The sequence below is a fragment of the Chroicocephalus ridibundus genome, chromosome 4, assembly GCF_963924245.1.
Source record: "Chroicocephalus ridibundus chromosome 4, bChrRid1.1, whole genome shotgun sequence".
NCBI lineage: Eukaryota > Metazoa > Chordata > Aves > Charadriiformes > Laridae > Chroicocephalus > Chroicocephalus ridibundus.
Genome location: NC_086287.1, coordinates 18,265,615 through 18,286,251, shown reverse-complemented (window position 1 = coordinate 18,286,251; position 20,637 = coordinate 18,265,615). Strand labels below are relative to the sequence as shown.

The window sequence follows — 20,637 nt, the reverse complement described above, 5'->3', positions numbered from 1 at the left end:
TTGAGCACTCCTTTTAACTCCTGGGAGCTTTTAAAAGAGGGCTTGAAGGGAGTAGCCATGCTCTGGTGTAGGGTGGCCAGGGCTTGCTCGGTGGTGCTTGTGCTGGGGAGGATGCAGGTAGATCAGGGCTGCTCTATGCCAGACAGGCAACTCCTCGCTTAGATCAATTTAGAGGTTTCGGGGGAGCTGCAATGCTTATTGCAGCCTGGTGGGGTGGTGCAGCCCAGGGGTTCATGCCCAAGCATCCCCCCTGTGCAAGGTGCTGAGGGGAGGCTGGAAGCTGAAATTACAGACCTCATAGGGTTGGTTCGGGCAGAAAAGCTTCTAGAGCAGCTCTGCATTTCCCAAGTGTAAGAGGCAGGAGATGGTGGGGACTGAGGGTCCCTCATGAAGTTGCTATAGGAGTTGCTCTGGGGCTAAAAAAGCAGATTAATTTATTCTCTGAAACTGCAAAAAAATAGATTTTCTCTCTCTTTTTTTTTTTTTTTAATAAAGATGCTTTTCTCCTCTTCCTTGCACCCAGGAGGCTGGCGCACAGCTCTTGATTTCAACTTTGTAGCTTGGCCATGGTTTTGGTCTGTGCTAAATCACTAGAAAAGCTATCCAAAACGCCAGCAGGCCTTGGGTCCGTCCCTCTGCCCTCCTCCGAGCTGGCCCTACATACAAAAGTGGAAAGCTGTCGGGGTCATGTGGTGACAGGCAGCGGTGCAAGTGTTTGGAAAAGACAGGTAGGAGTCATCAGCTGGGAACTAGGCGAGGGAGGGCAGGGTGGGCGGGTTTGGGGCTGCGACGGAAGAGGGGAAGGAAAGAGCGCAGTTCTCATATTAACTGATAACATTCAGCGCGTTAATCAGCGAGTGAAGCTCATCCCTTACACTCTCCAGGGAGTGACAGATCGTCTGAGGGCTGTCCAGGAGCTCGATGCTGTGGGTGTAGGGCTCGTATTTCACTGAGAAGGGCCGCTTGATGTGTGCCGCGTAGCTCCTGCAAGGAAACGGTGCAGAGGGGTTGGTACAAGAGATGGGTCCTGGGTCTGCCTCCTACCTATCACCGTTCACCCAGAGCACAACAGGTTAATACCTCCTTTAGGCAGAGTTTCAAGGTTTGCACAAAAGCTCTGGTTTCCCATCTTTCCAGCTCCACAGAGCTATAGCAGTAGTTGAGATCCCTTCTCTTCAGCCAGGAAGGCCATGAGTTTGACTGGGGGTTTCCGTGGGCTGAACACATGGACTTGCATCAAACAGGAGGGTGCACAGAACTCGGTCACCTCTGTGGCCATTGCCTGGCATTCTCTACTTCAATTTCTTTTTTTCTTTTTCAAAAATGCCAAGGAGATTTAGAAACTAATTGCAGGGAAAGCCAGTGATATTATAGCATTATATTCCTGAATCCTTCCTGACATTCATTTATTGACTAATTTCTGCTTGGGGAGGAGGGGAACTAGCTGCAAGGTGTATTAGGGACAAATTTGACAGGCAATAGCTCAGGTCTCATTGAGGGGATGGGAATAGTGTCACTGGAGCCACGTGGCTGAGCAACATTGCACTATCATACCCCAAACCAACTGCAGTCTAGATCTCATTGAAGAACCCAACTTTACCTAATACCTCTCAAAAGCAAGACCTTGTTGCTACCTTTCTAATGGAAAATATACAGTCAATCGAAACAAATCCGGGGTAAGGTTTCCCCAAAGTTGCTCATGTTCACCTCCAACACTAAGATTTGTACACTTTACAAGGTAGGGTGTTTTGTTTTGTTTTCTTTGGCGGCTGTGTAAATATGGAGCTGGGAATCTCTGTTTAGGTACTCGTGGCTATAATCTCATGCTGGGAAGGAGTGGCAAGCTGAGGGGACAAACGGCACTAGCAACAGGCACGCTCCTCGCCCCTGCCGAAGGGTCACCCTTTCGCTCCTGAATCGCTTAGCTTAGGGTACCCTCTGGTGGCTGCCGCGGGTCCGCTCTGGCGCAGGGCTGGGGGAAGCGCATCCCTCTCTCAGCCGCTCCTCAGGCCGGTACTGCGTGCCCTGGGGAAGCCTGGTCCTTGAATTGCCGGCGTTTGGGGAAAACACCGCCAGCTCCAGACAGGGCCAAGCGGCAACACGGCCAAAGCCGCAGGCTGGCGCTTGCAGGGAGCTGCCGGGCTTGTAAGGAAACAAAACCAAACGCAAACAGCGGGGTTTTCTGCATAATCACAGTGTCCCTCTACTAAAAAAAAAAAAAAAAAAAAAAGCTTACTTCAGTGCCCCCAGCTGTCCCAGGCAAGGGCCGGCTCTCCTCGGTTTTTAATGCTATCAGCCACATCGATGGCTTGTAGCACAGCTGCTAATGGTTAGAAACTTGCCCTCCAACACGGGTGTGTTCACTTGACACCTTTTTGAGGCACAGAAGTACGACATGGGTGCCTGGAAGGGCATGGGGGTGGGGGGTGTCCACCCTAGGAAACTTGTGGAAAGTTTTCTTTCTGGGAAAAGAGGCTTTTCTTGAGGGAAAACACTGATAACCCGGTCCACTGTGGCAGCTGCCAGTAATGCAAAAAAATATAGACGTTTTAATGTTTTCACCTCATAGAGTAACATCTGTGTGGTCTCCGAGCTCTTTAAAAAGGATAATTTACAGTGCTTGTCACTGTCAAAACCCTCTAGCCTAATCTTGGCTATGTATGTGGTATATTTTTCCTTTTTAAATGCAAGGAAATGACTCATTAGGCAACAGTTGGGGTTTTTTTAAAGCAGCCTGGTGTGTGTGAGAGGACGGGCTCCCCAGGTGCTTGCTTTTGAGCAGCTAGGCTCTGGCTTGTATGAACAGTGCAAGTGAGGGTAATAAAAGCAGAAGTTGAAATATAGCAGTCCTCACCACGTTATTTACATGAAATACCCCACTTGCAGGAACTGCAAAGTCCTGTACATTGTGTAATACTTCATTTCATCCTACCCTTTCCTAAGCTAAGGCAAAATGGTATAGGCAAAATTTTCCTCTGTCAGCCAAACGCTAAAGGACTGAGCTTTCCTGCTGTGGGCAATTCTGGATATGGCCAAGAAAATCCTCTTCTGAACAGATGTCTGTGGGTAGTGCTGCCCCTCTCCATCCTCTTTGCGGTCCCATGGGATGGGGAAACTCAATTGCACCAGTGGGATGCTGTCTGGGGTCTGCTAACCTACGTCAACCAGCCTAGGAAGCAAAAGTTCCTTTTTTTCCATGGATAAATCTATCCCTGTCAAGCAAATCTTTTCAGTTTGTGTACAAGCTACTAACAATGCCTGGGGTTTTTTTGCTGGTTAAATGATAAAAGGGAAGTTGCCCGGCAGCTGCTCAGAAAGACATCTTTCTGCATCCTAAATTCAGGGAATGACACCATTTTGAGCAGCTTTTCACCCCTCTCCTGAAACCTTCACCCACAGAGTAAACTTTTACATGACGCAGAAGCCCGTGTTTCAGAAGGACACGTGCTGGTGAGATGTTCCCGTGAGGGACAGACGGTACCTGACCTGTATCACTTGGCCCTTCTGCAGCAAGGAAGCAGAGGGGGTCCTGGTGGGTGGTTTGTGTCTCCAATTTCTGGACCACCAGACCTCTGTCATGTTGCTTGGCCTCCCTGGGAACTAGAGATAGTCTCTAACTCCTTCCTATGACAACTAGGCAGATGAGCTAGATTTGTCCCTTCTCTTGCTCCCTCAGTCTTGTCTCCAAGAGTGCCTCCCACTCCTACACACCCCCACACATGAGTCCAGCATATTCTGGGGGGGACTCTTGGGTGAATCCAAGGGACAGCAGCTGAAACCTGTTGGATCTGGAGAATCGCTTTACTTTAAAAGACCTGAAAACAATTTTCAGAGCACTTCTGAGACCTTGAACTGAAAGCAGCCATGGTGACGAGCCCCGTTTCAATGTATTATAACTTCATTTCCTTCCGTTTGGGTCTCCCTCACTGCACAGTCAGTCCTACCTCAGTTTACTTTTGGCATCACTGAAGCTCTCGGACACAAAATATACAGGCTGGTAGTTCTGGTCCTGGTAGGGCTGAACGGCAGCAGCATCGGGGTCGAAATCCCGCACCTCTGGTTCATCTGACAAGGAGTGCTACGGACACAGCAGAAAAGCGCCAGCATGAAATTAAGGGGATCCGAGAGCACGTATGTGATAGACAGAGGTGGAGAACAGATCAGATAAAGTCATTTGAGCTGCGCAGAGGAAGAAGGGTTTTTTTGCTGTACAGGGTCTAGAGCAGAGAGGCAAGTTATGCTGGGACTTACTATGAGCTCCCCGTAGGAAGACAGGAGCCCGGCTCCGTAGGCTTTGACTATCCCATTCTGTCTGCAGAGCCCAAACTCCACTGTAAACCAGTAAAGCTGTGAAAGGAGAAAGAAAAAACACATAGGGGAGAGAGCTCCTCATTTTCATCTCCCTGTCACTTCTGAGCCCTTGCATCATGGCTGGGGTCTGGGGTTGCTCAAATGAATGTCCCCTCTCCTCACCCTGAACCCATTGCTGCCAGAGCAAAGTGCTAAACTAAGCTGCTGCCATGCTGGGACAGGTGGAAACTGTGTCCCTGTGTTGGTCCCCTGCATGCCTGGCTGCTGCGTGGTGCTGCTGTTCGGTGCCCTTGGGGCAGGATGGGTCACCTTGCCGAGGGAGAGCCAAAGGAAGCGGATGTCATTTAATCCCATCCCAAAGAGCCCCAGCAGTGCTGTCGTTAGAAATACGATGCCTGATGATACTCTGGTGCCCAAGAAAATTGGGTTAATGTGCAAGCAAGCTCTGCTGTTTACCTGATCTCCGCTCTGCGCAGTCATTGTGAAAAAGCAGGGCTGGGGCAGCTCGGGCAGGGACTCTGAGCATGCAAACCTGGGGACACCAGGCTGGGCCAGTCCCCCCAGTACTGCAGAAGTGCTGCTGGAGGGGTCAGGGGCCCCCATCCAGCAAAGAGGAAAACTTACCGTTGCAAGTTTCTCAATTTCTTCATCAGTTGCTCCCAGAGACGCCAGCCCAATGTCCTGGGAAGAGAAGGGAAGAAGTGAATGCCGGGGCAGATCTGGTCTGAGGTCCTTACCGATGGATTGCTCATTTTTATTGCCTTAAGACAGCAGATATTGTTGCTCTGCACTGCCATGCATCCACTGGTACTTCATTGTACTCTGTCTGAGAACACTTTGCTGCAGAGTGATATTTTTACTCTGTATTAGGGTTTTCAGTCCATCACTAAGGCTCCTGAACATCATGTTTAATATAAATAACTGCTAGAAAAAGAAGTGTTTAGGTACCAAGACTGGGGTCGGTTTGGGTTCACACCTTGTGCCCTGCCCTCTCGGGGGGGAGGAAGCAGATGACCACCTTACCTGAGAGAACTGGGCAAAAGTCTTGTCGGCCAGCATCGGGACATGCCCCAGCAGCTCGTGACAGCAATCCCTGCCGATGCCCAGGGGGAAAGAAGGAAAACAGGGTCAACAGTGGACAGAGTTTGTCCATTAGGGAGAAAGGTTTATTGCTGGCCAGGTGGGATGTTCAAGCAGGGGAGGCCACAGGGGTTGGGCGATACTCACGGCTCGGGGGAGTGCATGGGCGAGGACGCGTGGCGGATGTACTGCGTGCACTGGAAGACACGGAAGGCCAGGCTGGCGAGGAAGTCCCGCGCGGACAGCAAGCCGGCCACCGGCCGGAGCTGGAAGCCGGTTCTCTCTGAAACAGCACATACCGTCTCTGTGGGGGTGCATGGCCCACGGGCTGTGCTGGTGTCCCGTGTTCCCCACACGGACACCAAAAGCATCAGTGCTGGGAACTAAACAGCTTCTGCGGTGCTAAGCCTAATCCTTTTGTTCCTACGAGGGAGCAACATTTGCTCCTTAGGTGCTCAGTGGGATCATCTGACTATGGCCTTGACCTTCAGTTGCAGTCCATTGTATTTAGCTGCAGTCCCCACCTCCTGGGGTCTACAACTGTCCTCTGTGGGCAATGCACAAGCCTCCACCAGTTCTCCTCCCAAATCTCAGCTCACATGCTCCTCCTTCAGGTTCAGGTCTCCTGGCTGTAGCTGCCACCACTCTGCTGGAAGCCAGGCAGACCCTGGGCCTGGGTCCCCCAGGCTCGTACCCACCTTTCAGGAAGCGGGAGACCTCCTCCAGCTGAGGGATGTTGTTCTCATTGTAGCCGCAGAATTTCTCCAGCAGATTGAAAGCTTCGAGGTACTCCTTGCAGGCATGGGTGGGGTACAGGCTCTTCAGAGTGCTGTACACTTCCTTCCTTCAGGACGAGAGGTGGTAGACATTCAGTGGCTTGATGTGTCTAGTCCTCTCCTGTCCTCTGGTTATACACTATTAAAGACTCACGCCTTTATATTTCTTGTCCTTTTGCCTTTTTCCACCACTAAGTCTATGTCTGTGTGCGTCGATAGGGGTATGTAAACACACAGACACACACTGAGCTTGCAGGGTCAGCAGTTGTATCTGTACAGACCTATTTCTGACCTTGAAAGTCAGAAGATTGTATAAAAGGCATTAACTGGAATTAAAATATTCCCTGTAGGTTAGCTCCTGAAGTTGCACTATGAAGACAGTCAATATAACCAGGAGATGACCTTGTTTAGGAGCCTGTGTACTCAGCTCATATAAGCTGGCCTTGTTTTCTCCTCCTCAGAGAGGAGGAGACAAAGCATCACTGTTTTAGAGGTAGCTTGCTCTCACGAATGCGGTTGCTACCATAAAGCGCCCTGCAATGAGTTACAGGTTTTTATAACAAGCTGTTAAGTAGGATGCTTGCATGCCTGTTACATTTTTCAAGAGGTCAAACCCTAACCATTTACGTTTTGATTCCCAGCTTCTAGTGGGGAAGCCAACAAAGGTCACAGATTATCAGCACTCACCAGGTAGCGACCTCCTCCGCCGTGTACTCCACACGAGGGATCGGGTCCCCACTGCAAGGCAAACACACCGTCACAGACAGCAGCAGAGCACAAGCCAGGCTCCTCTTCCCTTTGGAAAGGAAGCACTTTGGAGAAGCTCTGCGTGGTGCTGATCAATCTTCTTTAAACCAAACAAGTGGGTGACAGGGAAGACAAAGCCTTAGTACTGGGCCATTTGTACAGGTGCAACAAATACGTAGACACAGAGAAAAGCATTGCTCTAGCCAGAGGTTATAAATGAACAAGCAAAAGCTTAGCCGGCATAATATTTTCCAGAAAAAAAAGATGGTTTTCACTGAAAAAAATTGAAACTTTGTGTGAAAATAAATTAATTTCATGTGCCTGAACTTCATGGGGCTGATGGCTCCAAGAAGGAATCAGTGGCTGGGAGATAAAAGCAGCTAATAAGGAAAACTAAATGCACTTGAACTGCAGAAAAATGTATTGTCAGAAACACTAAGGACAGCAAGAAAAGCAAAGCGTAACATTGATATAAGTGGGAACCAAAGAAGACTGACACTTTTGCCTTTTCTGCATCATAATTAGCAATCCTATTTCCTAAATCTTTCTGTTCTGTATTTGAACAAATGAGATATTCACATGTTATAGCAATAAAGCATAGTTCCTTTTCAATTAACAGCCTGAAGCGATGCTACACAGTGGCTCGTAAATGCCAACCTGCAGATGAGACGTGAGAGAAGACATCTTAAATGGGTGCATCATCTTAGGACAGTATTTCTTCCTGTGTCCCTCAGGACTTTCTTGCTGGCATAGTGACTTTCTGTGCATTTAGTATTAGTACAGGATAAAAACATTAATGCCTATATTCTGGGCTTCAAATCTGCAAAGAACATGAAACCTAACAGAGCTGAAAGCCATGCTGGGATCACACCGGTTGCAGGGGTAGCTCAGGAAGGTGACCCATATAATTTCTATAGCCTGCTTTCAGCTGGCGACAGAAATCTACATTTAAAGTCCTGCTCAGAGAGGGAGACGCTACGGTGGCAGGCAGTGTTACTGAATAGGATCTAGGGAGTATTTTACAAACCCGACTGAATATTAGAGCTCTGTTTGATGTTGAAGTGAAGAGGCTGAGTGCTATCACTGCATATATCAGAACGGGAGTATTAAGTAGGAGTACAAGAGATAGCCTTAAATCCATATAAGACAATGATGAGACCATTACTGGAATCTATTTAATTTATCAACGAGGGTTAGGAGGTGAACCATTTAGTCTATAAATACCCCCATAGCAAAAAAATATCTGATAGCAGAATTCAATCTAGCAGATGAAAGACATGTATGATCCATTGGGTGAAAGCTAAAGCTACCGAAGTTCAGTTTAGAAATAAAACCCACATTTTTTCACAGCCAGGATAACGAACCATTGAAATAAGTTCTCTGGGCATGTGGTAGCTTTTTCAGTACTTGAAACACTGAAGCCGAAACTAGATGTCATTCTAAAAGAGATGCTACATTTCAAAATGAATTTTGAGGCCTGATGGAATAATACACGGCTTTTGTTATGCAGGAGGTTTATTCTGGCTTTATCAATAAAGGAATTAATGACGACAGACTTTTTTTTAATTAAGAAGAGACTGGAATACATATAGAGAGAAGAGGGACACAAAAAATGTTGGCAAGGCTGAATGGGGAGACAAAACATAAAAGAAGTCTCATGCAGGTAGCACAATGACTTCCCAACAGGTTGCATTGGCATGGCATTATCCCTTCATAGGTGTTAGGAAAGAGACTTACTGCTTATAATGAAAAGCAATTTCTGCTATCGATTTCCTTCTCTGGCGATATACTTGGTCAGAGTAGCCCTGGAATCAGAACAGAAATGGGATTTTTAATCAGTTACTAAAATTCCTCACCCAACAAAGTTCATCGCTGGCTGGGGGAACTTCTGTCATGGTGGATACTGCGCTACAGTTCCCTGATCAACTGCACTAACAGGTGTTCTCCAGCTCCCTGCTTCTGAGGGAAGGCTCAGGATTCCAACACGAGGACGTAACCCACACAGACTAACCGGGTGATCCAGGTCCAAGTCAGGGTCAAACTTGGTGACCAAATGGTGGCACTTGTCCAATTCACAGATTTTTCTGGGAAACCAGTGAACTGTGGGGAGAGAAAAAAAGAAAAACTGACTGTGGAAGCGAAGACGGAGCATCCTCTGCTAAGAAGGGGTAGTGAGGTTGAATAAGATACACCTGACCTGATGTATCAGATGCACACACACAACAAGCAGCACATGACACAGCTGTGCCTTCTGGGCAGCAGTCCCACACTCTCAATGCTCTTGTCCTAGAGTCAGATCTAATGCTATGACCTGCATCTCATGACTTCCCTGCCCATCTCTCAGTAATTTGTGACAAAAGTAAACAAGAAGATGAAAACTGGATTTTACTTAAAGATTCTAGACTTCACATTAAAAAAAAATCCAGAGGTTCAACTGAATGATCACTGCAGATCTACAGGGATATTTTACAATAAGAATCACCCTGTCTTCAGAACAGAATGGCAAGGGGAGTGTCTTGTAGTTTAATGCTGGATCTGTACAGACTTCCTGACACATAGGTAGGAAACTACTTTACATTTATAATATAAAACACTGGAGTAAGGATGGAGAACTCTGTATAAAAGGTGTGAACAAAGCATGAAATTTCATCTCCTATTTCAATTTTTTCAATTTGGCCCCAGAAGAATGGGGTATGGACTCTGGAGTCTGTTGAGAAATGGACAAGGAGGGAAGTGGCTTTCAGGATCCAGGTGTCCCAGAGGCAGGTTTTTTTTGTTTTGCTCAAATTCAGCATAGAGTAGCTCTTCCCCTTTTCTGGCAATAACTAAGTCTCCACCCTGTTTCTACAGCTCAGCGTCTGCACAAATGTGAAACAATTTGTAAGTTCCTTACATTTGTCCTCCTTAGTGGTCCTCACGTCTTCTGCTACCCTCTTGATGGAGCTAATGAAAGTATTGAGGTCAGAGCTGTGGACTTCACAGCGCACAAAGTACTCCAGTTCAGCTGTCCCTTCACGGGGCTTTCGGCTAAGCCTGGTCTCCAGGTGGTGAATTTTAGCTTCAAAGGTCTTTTGGGACATGGAAAAGGAGAACAAAAACATTAACCAACACTTGAAACACCTGATGGTACTTCCCGAAGATGCCCATATGGATACAATTGGGAGGGACTCCCCTTTGTCTTTTTCTTCTTCTATTTTTTCCCTAATTGAGATAAAAGCAATTATCCATGAATTACACAGTTTTTCCTTCTGGACAGACAACCAGTGTGGCTGGTCAATAGCTATCAACAAGACTTCCACAGTAGCAAAGAATACCAGAATCATAGAATGGTTTAGGTTGGAGGGGACCTTAAAGATCATCTAGTTCCAAGCCCCCTGCCATGGGCAGGGACACCTTCCACTAGACCAGGCTGCTCAAAGCCTCATCCAGCCTGGCCTTGAACACCTCCAGGGATGGGGCAGCTACAGCTTCTCTGGCCAACCTGTTCCAGTGTCTCACCTCTTTCATAGTGAAAAATTTCTTCCTGATACCTAATCTATATCTATCCTTCTTCAGTTTAAAACCATTACCCCTCATCCTATTGCTGCACTTCCTGATAAAGAGTCCCTCCCCATCTTTCCTGGAAGGCTGCTATAAGGTCTCCCTGGAGCCTTCTCTTCTCCAGGCTGAACAACCCCAACTCTCTCAGCCCGTCCTCATAGCTGAGGTGCTCCACTCTACTTCCTCCTATGAAGAAGACCGTGTCCAGAGGGAAAGGTGATGTGGCAAGATGCCACCCCCTACGACTCCCTTCCCTTTAACCTCCCACTTAAGGCAAAGGTGCTTTTTTGCCTGTTGGGGGAGGAAGGGGTCGGCGATGACGTAGGAGGGGCGGGCGCTGCCCGGGCGTGGGCAGGTGGCGGGGCGCTGTCCGTGGTCCTGAACCGGCGGGGCCGAGCCCTACCCGGGCTGCGGTGGCGTTAGTCTGGGGCTCACTGTCAGAATTGACATCGTTTGGGATCGTCATCAGAACTGACCTCCCACAAAGAATAAGAAGGAGAAAAAAATGGGGTCTATAGTCTTCCAAAGGGCCCCGGTAGATTTGTGGATATTTTCTTTAGCTCGGTGAAAACTGTCAGTACAAACCGAAGTCCCTGGGCAATGACCCAACCTTTGCAAAGTCTCTGCAAGATCTTTGGTAGAGGAAGGGACATGATTTCTTTTGTTAATCAGAGGCAGAAAGATGAGAAGGAACAGATGCAATGCCACAGGTAAATTAAATTTAGGGCCGTGTTTTTTAATGTACCTACCAACTTCACTATTACATTGTTCCTTCAACAATCAATACCTTTGCATTAATCTGACAGCTGTGATTGCATTACCTATGCTTTGGCTGCATGTAGCACATACAGAAGAGTGAAACCAGCTTCCCTGCAGCCTGGTTCATGATGAGGCAAATGTCATTATGCCCGTCTGCTTTCATATCTTGTACCTGCATTGCCAGAGGGGTCTGGGAAATGAATCTTCCTCTCTTGTGGCTTGACATGCTTGTCTTTTTATTATATTTAAAGCGCTCTCTGTGACAAGCTCAAAGAGCTTTTTTACTAGGAAAGCTCTTGATGCAGCAAGTAAATTGCTCCAGGAAGAAACAAATAATATTTAAACATAAGCTGCCCCTGCTTCTTGCTTGAAGTTTTAGAAATTATTAAGATTACAGACTTTAAATGCAGTGTAACATAAAATATATCAAGTACAAGAGCCTATAATTCTATGTTTCATACCCGCTAAGCAGTCTGTTGCATTTGAAATGTTGCACTGGTGGATTTTTCATGACCTATCTGGCAGCTGTGCACTTCTAGGAAGGAGACCCCAACCACAGCAACACCAAGGCTTTTGTCTGACAAGTTTGTCTTAGAGATTCTTTCAGTCTTGAGACAAGAACCATACATTGCCCAGAAAACAGCTTGTCTTGCAACAGTCCTCTTAGAGGTGATGTAAGACATTTTGTAATTGCTTTAGATCTTAAACACTTTTCATAAGACCATCAGAGCTAGTACTGCATGGGCAACGAACAGCTAGAATGTGCTACAATTTCAGGGAAATACTTATCCCCCAAACACAGTTTTTGCATGTTTACATCTGCTAGGTTTTCCTATATAGTGTTGCTGGTGATCTGGTTTTACCCCAGGAGAGGTTGCATTTTATGGGGAAGAAGGTGTTATATAATTATCATGTGTATTAATACATGAGTTAACAGCATGCCCTTGTGATGAGAAAGGCCAACCACATACTGAACTGTAGTAATAAGACTGTACACAACAGGTAAAAGGAAGTGATTCCTCCTCTCTGTCTGTGATGAGGGAGACCACATCTAGAGTACCATGTCCCATAGAAGGAAGACATTGATGTGTTGTAGCAGGTATAGTGGAGGGCTGCCAAGATGCTCAGGGGGCTGGAGCACAATGTTGTATGAAGAAGGACTGAGGGAATTGGATTTGTTCAGCCTTAGGAAGTGAAGGGGCAGGGGAGATTGGTTCATTGTCTACTAGTACCTGGTGGGAGCATGTAAAGAAGACAGAGCCAGACTCGCCTGAAAAGTTCACAGTGGGAAGACAAGAGGCAACAGGCACAAGCTGAAACCAAGGACATTAAAATGAAAAAGAAAAGAGAAAAATCTTTTTGCCATGAAGGCAGTCAAACTGCTCAAGTGGTGCAAGGAAACTGTAGGATCTGTACCTTGGTGATATTCAACACACAACAACCACAGCCCCGAGCAACCTGCTGTGACTGGATCTGCTCTGAGCAGGAGGTTGGACTAGAGACCTCTGGAGGCCCCTTACAACTCACATGACTGATTAATAGGAACAAATTGTCCTCTTCTCTCACTGCTGAAGTCAATGAAATTAAACTGCTGTAGATAAAACATATCTCAGAACCTCAGTCTGCAAAACACTTTTGAATCTTTACTGTGAGGGTGGTGAGGCACTGGAACAGGTTGCCCAGGGAGGTTGTAGATGCCCCATCCCTGGAGGTGTTCAAGGCCAGGCTGGATGAGGCTCTGAGCAGCCTGGTCTAGTGGGAAGTGTCCCTGCCTATGGCAGTGGGGTTGGAATTACACAATCTTTAAGGTCCCTTCCAACCCGAACCATTCTATGATTCTACAATTCTATGAATCCTTCTGTATGAAAATGTACTACATAAATGCAAATTATTGTGTTTTGATTACTGTTTAAATAGGCAGCACTTATCTCAGTCTTTCCATTCATGGCACTGAGATCCTAGATAATGCAACATTGTATTGCTGGCTAGGGGAAAAAAGCTGAAGTTACCAGTTTTCCTCGCTATTGAGGTCATAGACAGGGCACATCTCTGGGGGGAACCAACAGAGCCTTTAAAATGTAAATCAAATTAATCCCTGAAGTTGGGAGGTAACTTTGAAATCAATATACCAGTTTTACACACAGGGTGAAGTTGTTTTTGTAACTCTGTGACCAAGGACCAATGTGGCAATACCATTCGGAGACTTCCAAAGCCTTGACTCACAAGTAAGGCAGGCTTGGTTTGTAGCCATACAGGGCACACAGCTTGCTTTGAATGTGGGATCAGAGCCCTGCGCATGAAGTTGAAGCGCTGAGCAGTGGAGGGGGCTGTCAGAGTATGTTATAAGGCACAAGGGTGTGGATTGTAGGTGTGAGACTGTGTGGTTGAATCCAGGAATTAAGCAAAGTTAAGCCCAGAGTTTAACATCACTGCCAGATAGAGGTACATCTCATTCTTAGTGATGGAAAGTGAGGGCATGCTGGGGCATGACCAAAGCATGACGGTGGGGACATCAGGCTATTAACTGATAATTTGCAGCTGGCAGATCTAGTCTGAGTCTTCTTCAGTAGCCTCAAGTGATATTTCTCACAGAACAGCCATGAAACCTGAAGTCTGTTCCTTGAGTCTCATACAACAGGTTAGGCACTCACCTCAAATACCTTAAGTGCACGGGACAGTGGTGAAGTCTTTGCTCCCTTGAGCATGAAGAAGAGGTTCAGCATGGCTCTCCCATCCTTCTCCTCAAAGACAATGGTCTCTGTAGACTCTGCAGCATCAGTGGCTGCAGCTGCAGCCTCTCTTTCCTTCCTGGCATCTTCAATGAGGCTTTGACGTCTACCAATGAACCGCGGAGACTGAAGACAGAACACAAATAAATAACACTTCTGATACAGCTGTAGGGGAGATCAGAGGTATCCCCAGTAGCTGGATGATGTATGACTGATGTGTCTCAGCAGAAGAAGAGGAAGGTTGGACTGACTTGCCTGGCTTTGTAGAAGAAGATCTGGTGATGAGGACTGAGGATGAGAACTTTTGGAAATGTGGAGCTTTAGGAAAAAACCTGTTTAAAATATCCTTGTAGCACAACTAGAGAGCGGGCTTCTCCCCTCACCTTCCCTAGCAACAGTTTTCAATAGCCTTCAAAAAATAAAAATAGAAAACAATCTTATGCAGTTTTCAGAAGTCTGAGGGACTCAGGTGGAGAGGCGCTAGATAAACCTGAAATCATCTGAGAAAAGTTATGCTATGAGGGACAGCTGAAGCCCATAGCTGTGGCCTGGTCAGGAAACATGAACTGTTTGCAGGTGTATTAGCAAGGCAGCATAGCTAAAGTGCTCCCAGGATCCAATACGACATTTTCTTCTGACATTAAGTGGATGCTTGCCCATTGAAGTGTAATTGGAACCACATCCATATATCCCATCAAATAAATTCCTCCCACTGATCTGTAGATTTGTTTTGTCGCAATAAACTCCTGTAGATTTCTGTGACTTGGAATTGCACCTAAAATGCTGCAACTCTGTGCCTGGGGTCATGTTAGGTCACCTGTTTATATTTATAGTGAGCTACAAACTATTTCCATCACTGCTGTTTCTTTTGTTATACAAATAGCTCATATATGAACTTATTTGTTCTTGGTCTTTTTACAACCAGTTTTCCATTTAGAGGCAGCTCAGCTGGTTCCAATTTTCTGCGTTCAATACCCAAACCAGATGACAAACCCTCAGAACTTGCTGAAAGAAACCTGGGGCTGCACTGCAGAAGGAGTGGCACATAAAGCCATCCAGCACCTGCATACAGAGCGGGACTGGCTGCAGTTTTCCCTCTGATTCCATTGAAAATACCTGGAAAAGAGAGAGATGCTAACCAAGCAGCACCTTCCCTACCTTGTGAGAATTTGGAGAATGTTTTCCTTTTAAAAAGACAGCCTGCTCAACTATCAATATCTCTCTGATTTTCAAAGCCTGCTGTCAGTAACCAATATTTCCTGTGATAATCCTCTTGGATGCTTTAGAGGTGTAAAGCTAATATTTTAAACACAGCCTAGAAAATGCAGCACATCGAGGTATCAGCCCACGCGCTTCTCTCTGCCTCTTTTTTAATAAAGGACCTCTGAAATGATATTTGCTGATCCTCAACCCCTTTATTCTTTGTGGCGCAGAAAAACACCTTCTAACAAATGGGCACATAATGCTACTTGTGTAAATCGACAGTATTCATGCCCAAAGAGAGAAGACATCTAATAAGTATCCTGAGGCATAACTTTTAAAAGCTTGTGAGCATGTGCTCAGCTTTAAGCGTGTGTTTTATATCGCTACCATGTTTAAAGCTAAGCCGGTGTTTACTTTAATGTGGCTGCAATAAGCAGGGCAAACAGCCTTGTGGTAGCCACAGTAACTGGGCTCTGCAGCGGTCCCAAGCCAGGCAGCGCTTTAGCTAAGGATGTTTTATCACACCGTGCCCCAAGGCACGGAGGCACAGCAGGATTTTACTTCTGGGGTGCAGTAGGGGAGAGGAAGGAAATTAGATCCCAATTTTGGCTGTAAATCAATTTAAAATCTTACCGGAAGGAGTTTAAATAGGGAGAAGACCTATGTGACTGGAAAGCCACGCTAGGAGAGGCAGCCACAACCAGTTAGACCCATGTGCTGGGACTGGGCGGCCCCTGGCAGGCAGGAGCAAGGGGGTTTGGTCCCTGGCAAGGGGTGCTGGAAGCTGCTTATCTCCAAGCTGGAATGTTTTGGGTGGGTAAAGTTAAAAAAAAAAAAAAAAAAAAAAGAAAAGAAAAGAAAAGAAAAGAAAAGAAAAGAAAAGAAAAGAAAAGAAAAGAAAAGAAAAGAAAAGAAAAGAAAAGAAAAGAAAAGAAAAGAAAAGAAAAGAAAAGAAAAGAAAAGAAAAGAAAAAGGATGAATTTTGCTTGGGAGAAGAGTGCTGGGGAGGGGGGTGTCTGCCTGCCTGCTGCCTCCTCTGCTGGGTAGAGGCTGCCTGGCTGCACACTCTCCATCTCATCGTCCTCTCCACCCTCTGCCCCTCACATTTACACTCATCAGGATACTACCTCCTTTTGCTGGAAATTAGGAATCTGGCATATAAACTAACCAAACTGATCTCTCGTGGTAAATGCCTTCCTTTCTTCAGAAGGCACTGTTACATGGTATTTCCGAATTGCCTTGCAGACTGGCTCCCTGAGTGCGTATCTAGCTACAGCGAGAAGTTTAATTTGATCTTGCAAAGCATTTATTTGCCTAACTGGGGCTTGAGTCTCATACGGTCATTCACCTCTTATGATGGGTCAGTTCTTTTTTCCTTCTTTGAATTTGCTGCAGCCCTGCCTAAGCAGTGTCATTAAAAATACCGTGCTCTGAGTTAAAGTGCTTTAGCTTTTTTTCCTGGCTCATAATTTTCAGCAAGCGGGAAGGATTGTAAAGACTACTTCCCTCCCTGCAGCGTGGGGACAGTAACGTTCCACCCCTGCTTCCCTGGGCGCTCCGTCCTGCTGGTTTGCCTCCAACTGCTGTCTCCTGCCTGGCTCTGCTTGTGTGTCCTGTAACCAAACCCCGCTCCAGTTACAGTCCCAGGGTGTCTTGTAAAAACTGTTAGCAGCAGAAAAAATAAACAAGTAACAAAAGATTTTTCCACGGCGTGAGTTTGATGTTTGGCCGGCCCCGCTGACATGTAAAATACCTGCTGGTGTAGATGAGCTCTGGGATTGCAAAGGTCTTTCCCTCCCCCGCCCCAGCCTCCCGCACTTTGCACAGTTTCCCCTGCAGCAGGGTGCTGGTCCCTGGGTGTTAATGGCAAGGGAACACCTCAGACCTTGTGGAGCTGGTGCGTTGCTGAGCAGGGGCTGGGTGGCCAATTGCCCATGGTAATGGGGGCCGGGGACACACTATATCACAGGCAAACGCAGAGTCATGCCTCTCGCCTGGTACAAGACAGCAAAATAAGTGATGGGATTGTGGAGATCTCCTACGCTAGGTGAGAGCAAAGGGCAAAGCCTTTCATGCAGCCTGCTCTCAGAGTGATCCTAACAGGGCTAAATTTGGTTTTTTTTTTATTTTTCTGAGAATTTCCATTCAAAGAAGGGACACAAAGACAGGCTGAGGTTTTACGTCCGCCCCAGGTTGGAGGAGCCGCTCACCCCAGGGAGGCTGCCACACTCCTTTCAGCACACCTGGTGGACCCGAATTCCTCTGGCCCCTTCGTTCAGTGGCCCATTTCCCATCAAACACGATGCAGCACCCCACAGCATGTAATAACCGAACACTCACCCCTTCTCCAGGCAGCAACGAGTGTCTCAAGTACTGATTTGATGAGCAGCCTGGAAAACACTGGGTTTTCAACAACCACTTCAGTGTTCATTATTTTGCAAGAATGAAAGTGGTGTTGTGAGAGGGAAGTGTTCCCTGATTTCCATTTATTAGAGAAAGCAAGTTTACCTCCTTGTTTCCTAAACGTTTCCCTTCCTTTCCAGCACACTCCCCTCTCCACACCACCTCTGGCTGCCTATGTAGTGGCTGATTTTACAGAGTCAGAGCACCACACAGGGTTAAGAGGAGAGTGGGAGAAAAAGGCAGCGGGCATAGGGGAGGGAAATGGGGAGCACTATCACCGACCTGCTGGAGTCACCCTGCAGGCATCTGCCAAACACATCTGCTCCCTAATTTGGCTCGATTCCCGGGTCTCCTCCTGCCAAGCATCCCAAGGGAGTCCCGTCCCGGTGCTGCCATCGGCTGCTCTGGCTCCTCCAGGGTCGCCCGCAGCCTGGCCACATCTCTGACGCTCAGGACTGTCCGATGCTGGCAGTCTCCAGGCTCCTCCTGCCTGCCCTGGCATTTTGGTTAGGAGGCGAAATGTCCCTGTCCCTATAGCCAGTCCAATGGGTTGGCCAGGCTTGGCTTTCTGAAGGCACTTGACAGCTCAGCAGGAAGTTTTCCGCTCCTTTCCCTGACACATACAGATCTGGTGTGTGCAGAAGCATTCCCCAGGCTAAACCCAGGGCTGAGACCACATCAAGGGAGGGCTGGGAACAGAAACTGGGAAAGAGGGCTGGGAAGGATGTGCTGGGAGAAAGCGAAACCATGGACACAGCAGCAGTGAACAAACTGATTAAATTGCCTGTGCCTCCAATGTTGTCTGAAATAACGGCCACACTTTTTCATTATGCTGGAACAGGTGAAATCTCTGCAGTTTATTGCCTTGAAATCAGGAGAGCATTAAGATTTCAAACTGCCTTTCACGCTGGGGATTCCTTGTTATTCCTGCCTTAGGTCTATGAGTTATTTACCTTGCTTTTGGTTGAGGGGGGGTGCTGCATTAGTTCAAGCTTTCATCCCCCTGAATGTTTGCATTTCACATGTACCAGTCTGTAAGAGAGAACTGTTTGGGTCATTTCCCTTGGCCAGTCTGGAGCCCGGAGGTCCCCATGTGGGGGAATCCCCACAAAGGCAGTGTTGGTCCATCTATCCCTGCCTGCCTCTGCCTGTAGTTATGGGAGAGGCTGTGGGTTTTGGAGGGGGAGGGAAAGAAGTGGGGTAGGGTTGTCTTACCATGATGGCCTCAGCTTGCTTGGAGTCCAGCTCCGACACCGCCCTGCGGAAGCCTTTGGCTGCAGACGTGGACATGTTCGGGGTTGGCATCTTTGCTCTTCCACGAGCTCTGATCTCTGCTTTCCAGCTCCTTGCCAGCTTTTTATAGGGCAGGGCTGACGTCAAAGACTCTTTCAAATCTTCTCTCCCCCCGCCACCTCCCCATCACCACCTCCCTCCTTTCTCCCCCTCGGGCTGAGAGGAGGAGGGGATGTGAAGGAGAGAAACGTTTCTGTCCCATTAAATCTAATCGCTACAAAGATTGCAGACACCCTGCCTTCGCAGACCAGACGCTCCCCCCACCTGTTTGCCTGTGCCCAAAAGATTTCTACTCTGTTTTCCGCCACCCCCTTCTTCTGGATGGAGTTGACTCTCATGCCGTGTTTCAGTCCAACACATTTGCTTTCCCACCTTGTGAGTTGCCAGAAAGGATTTTGATCTGTGAAAGGACAAAATCAAAGGAAGGAAGAGGTTCAGCCCTCTCTAGCTCTTTTCCCCATGTTTGCCTTGTCATTGAGGCAGTAAATTAATAGGAAAATAACACTGATTCCCCTAAGGCAGCTGTGGGGCTGGATGCTGCTCTCTCGTATGCATCTCCCTACGCCTGGCTCCTGCAAACGCGTTTCAGTGCTCTCCCACCACCTCATGTCTTTGGCCATGTAAAGCTGACAGCAGGACTACAGAATCAGGCCCCTTGAGTCCTCAGAGGTTGTAAAGGCTGTAAAGAAAATAACTTGGAAAAAACCCCGCTCAACCCTGCCTTCCCGAGGGCTTTGCTTCTCTTGCAGTAATTCTTAAAAGACCAAATGCCCAAGGATCTCTGGGGCTGTGACAGAGGGTGACAATCCAGGACCCATCCCAGGACTCTGCTTTGCTGCAAGCAAAAGTGACTTTTTCCTCCTGGGGGATTTACAGCAGCTCTCCCACACCAAACAAGTGCTGTGGGAATCCATGGTCCTGCTTCATGTGAGCCACCACCACACAGGGGACAGGCCACCATTTGGCACAAATCCCTGCGGTGGGGAAGCCAGTAGCGTTCCACTGGCTGACTGCTGGAGAGCTTGCCCACAGCCTTGCTCACTGCGGTGTGGCTTTGGAAGACATCTGCTGAAGACACCTGGTTGGCGTTGGTGGGTTGCCCTTTGGTGGGACAGCTGAGTTCATCCCAGTGTGCTGATGATTTTTGCAGTGCCAAAAGCCCTGGAGGATCAACACCCCATTGACCTCCTTGAGGCTGGAAAGCTCTTGATGTTTGCCACCTCCTGCGAACACTGGGGAGCACACGGCATGATCCACACTGCCAGCCCCACCAAGGCAGCTTGGGAAGCCCCAACTGTCTGGAAGTTGGTAGAAGTTGAAGCTGAATTGAGCAGTTGGATGCAGCCAAAGACTTGGTCCAGTAATGAGCCAAAATCAATTTTAATTCAGGTGGAGCAGTTTCTCCTATTGCGGGTGCTGAGGACATCCTGCTGTTCAGTATAGTGGAAACCAGAGGAAGGAGTTAAGCAGCCATCGGGGCTTCTCTCTCCCCAGCCTCTGCATCCTCCCATGTGGTACCACCTCCCACACTGAGAGCAGCCCTTGCTTTTGCTTTAATTTCATTCCTAATCCCCTCTGAGTCTCCTAAACCTTCTGTTTGCCCTCTGCTAAACCCTGGATGCTTGAAACACAAGATAAAACCCCACCAAACTGATGGAGGGGAATGCTGCCTGTTGTTGCAGGATCTTCTCAGAAAACATTTTAGGAGCAGGTCCTGAGTCATCCCCACTGCCCAGCAGCTGGGCAAGGAGCAGCATTGCAGGCTCAGTCACCTCCTGGCCGCTGGGGTGGCCTTG

General features: G+C 47.6%; 1 protein-coding gene across 1 annotated transcript; it reads right to left on the bottom strand.

Moving 5' to 3' along the window:
- Window positions 1-824: 824 nt before the first annotated feature.
- Window positions 825-18,853, bottom strand: TH (tyrosine hydroxylase). The gene is made up of 13 exons (XM_063332537.1): window positions 18,764-18,853; window positions 13,865-14,068; window positions 9,808-9,982; window positions 8,926-9,014; window positions 8,652-8,719; window positions 6,855-6,905; window positions 6,090-6,235; window positions 5,539-5,674; window positions 5,335-5,404; window positions 4,936-4,992; window positions 4,252-4,347; window positions 3,945-4,078; window positions 825-984 (listed from the first exon to the last, which is right to left on the bottom strand). Exons 1-13 carry the CDS (start codon window positions 18,851-18,853, stop codon window positions 825-827), a joined length of 1,476 nt encoding a protein of 491 aa, XP_063188607.1.
- Between the last annotated feature and the right edge of the window lie 1,784 nt (window positions 18,854-20,637).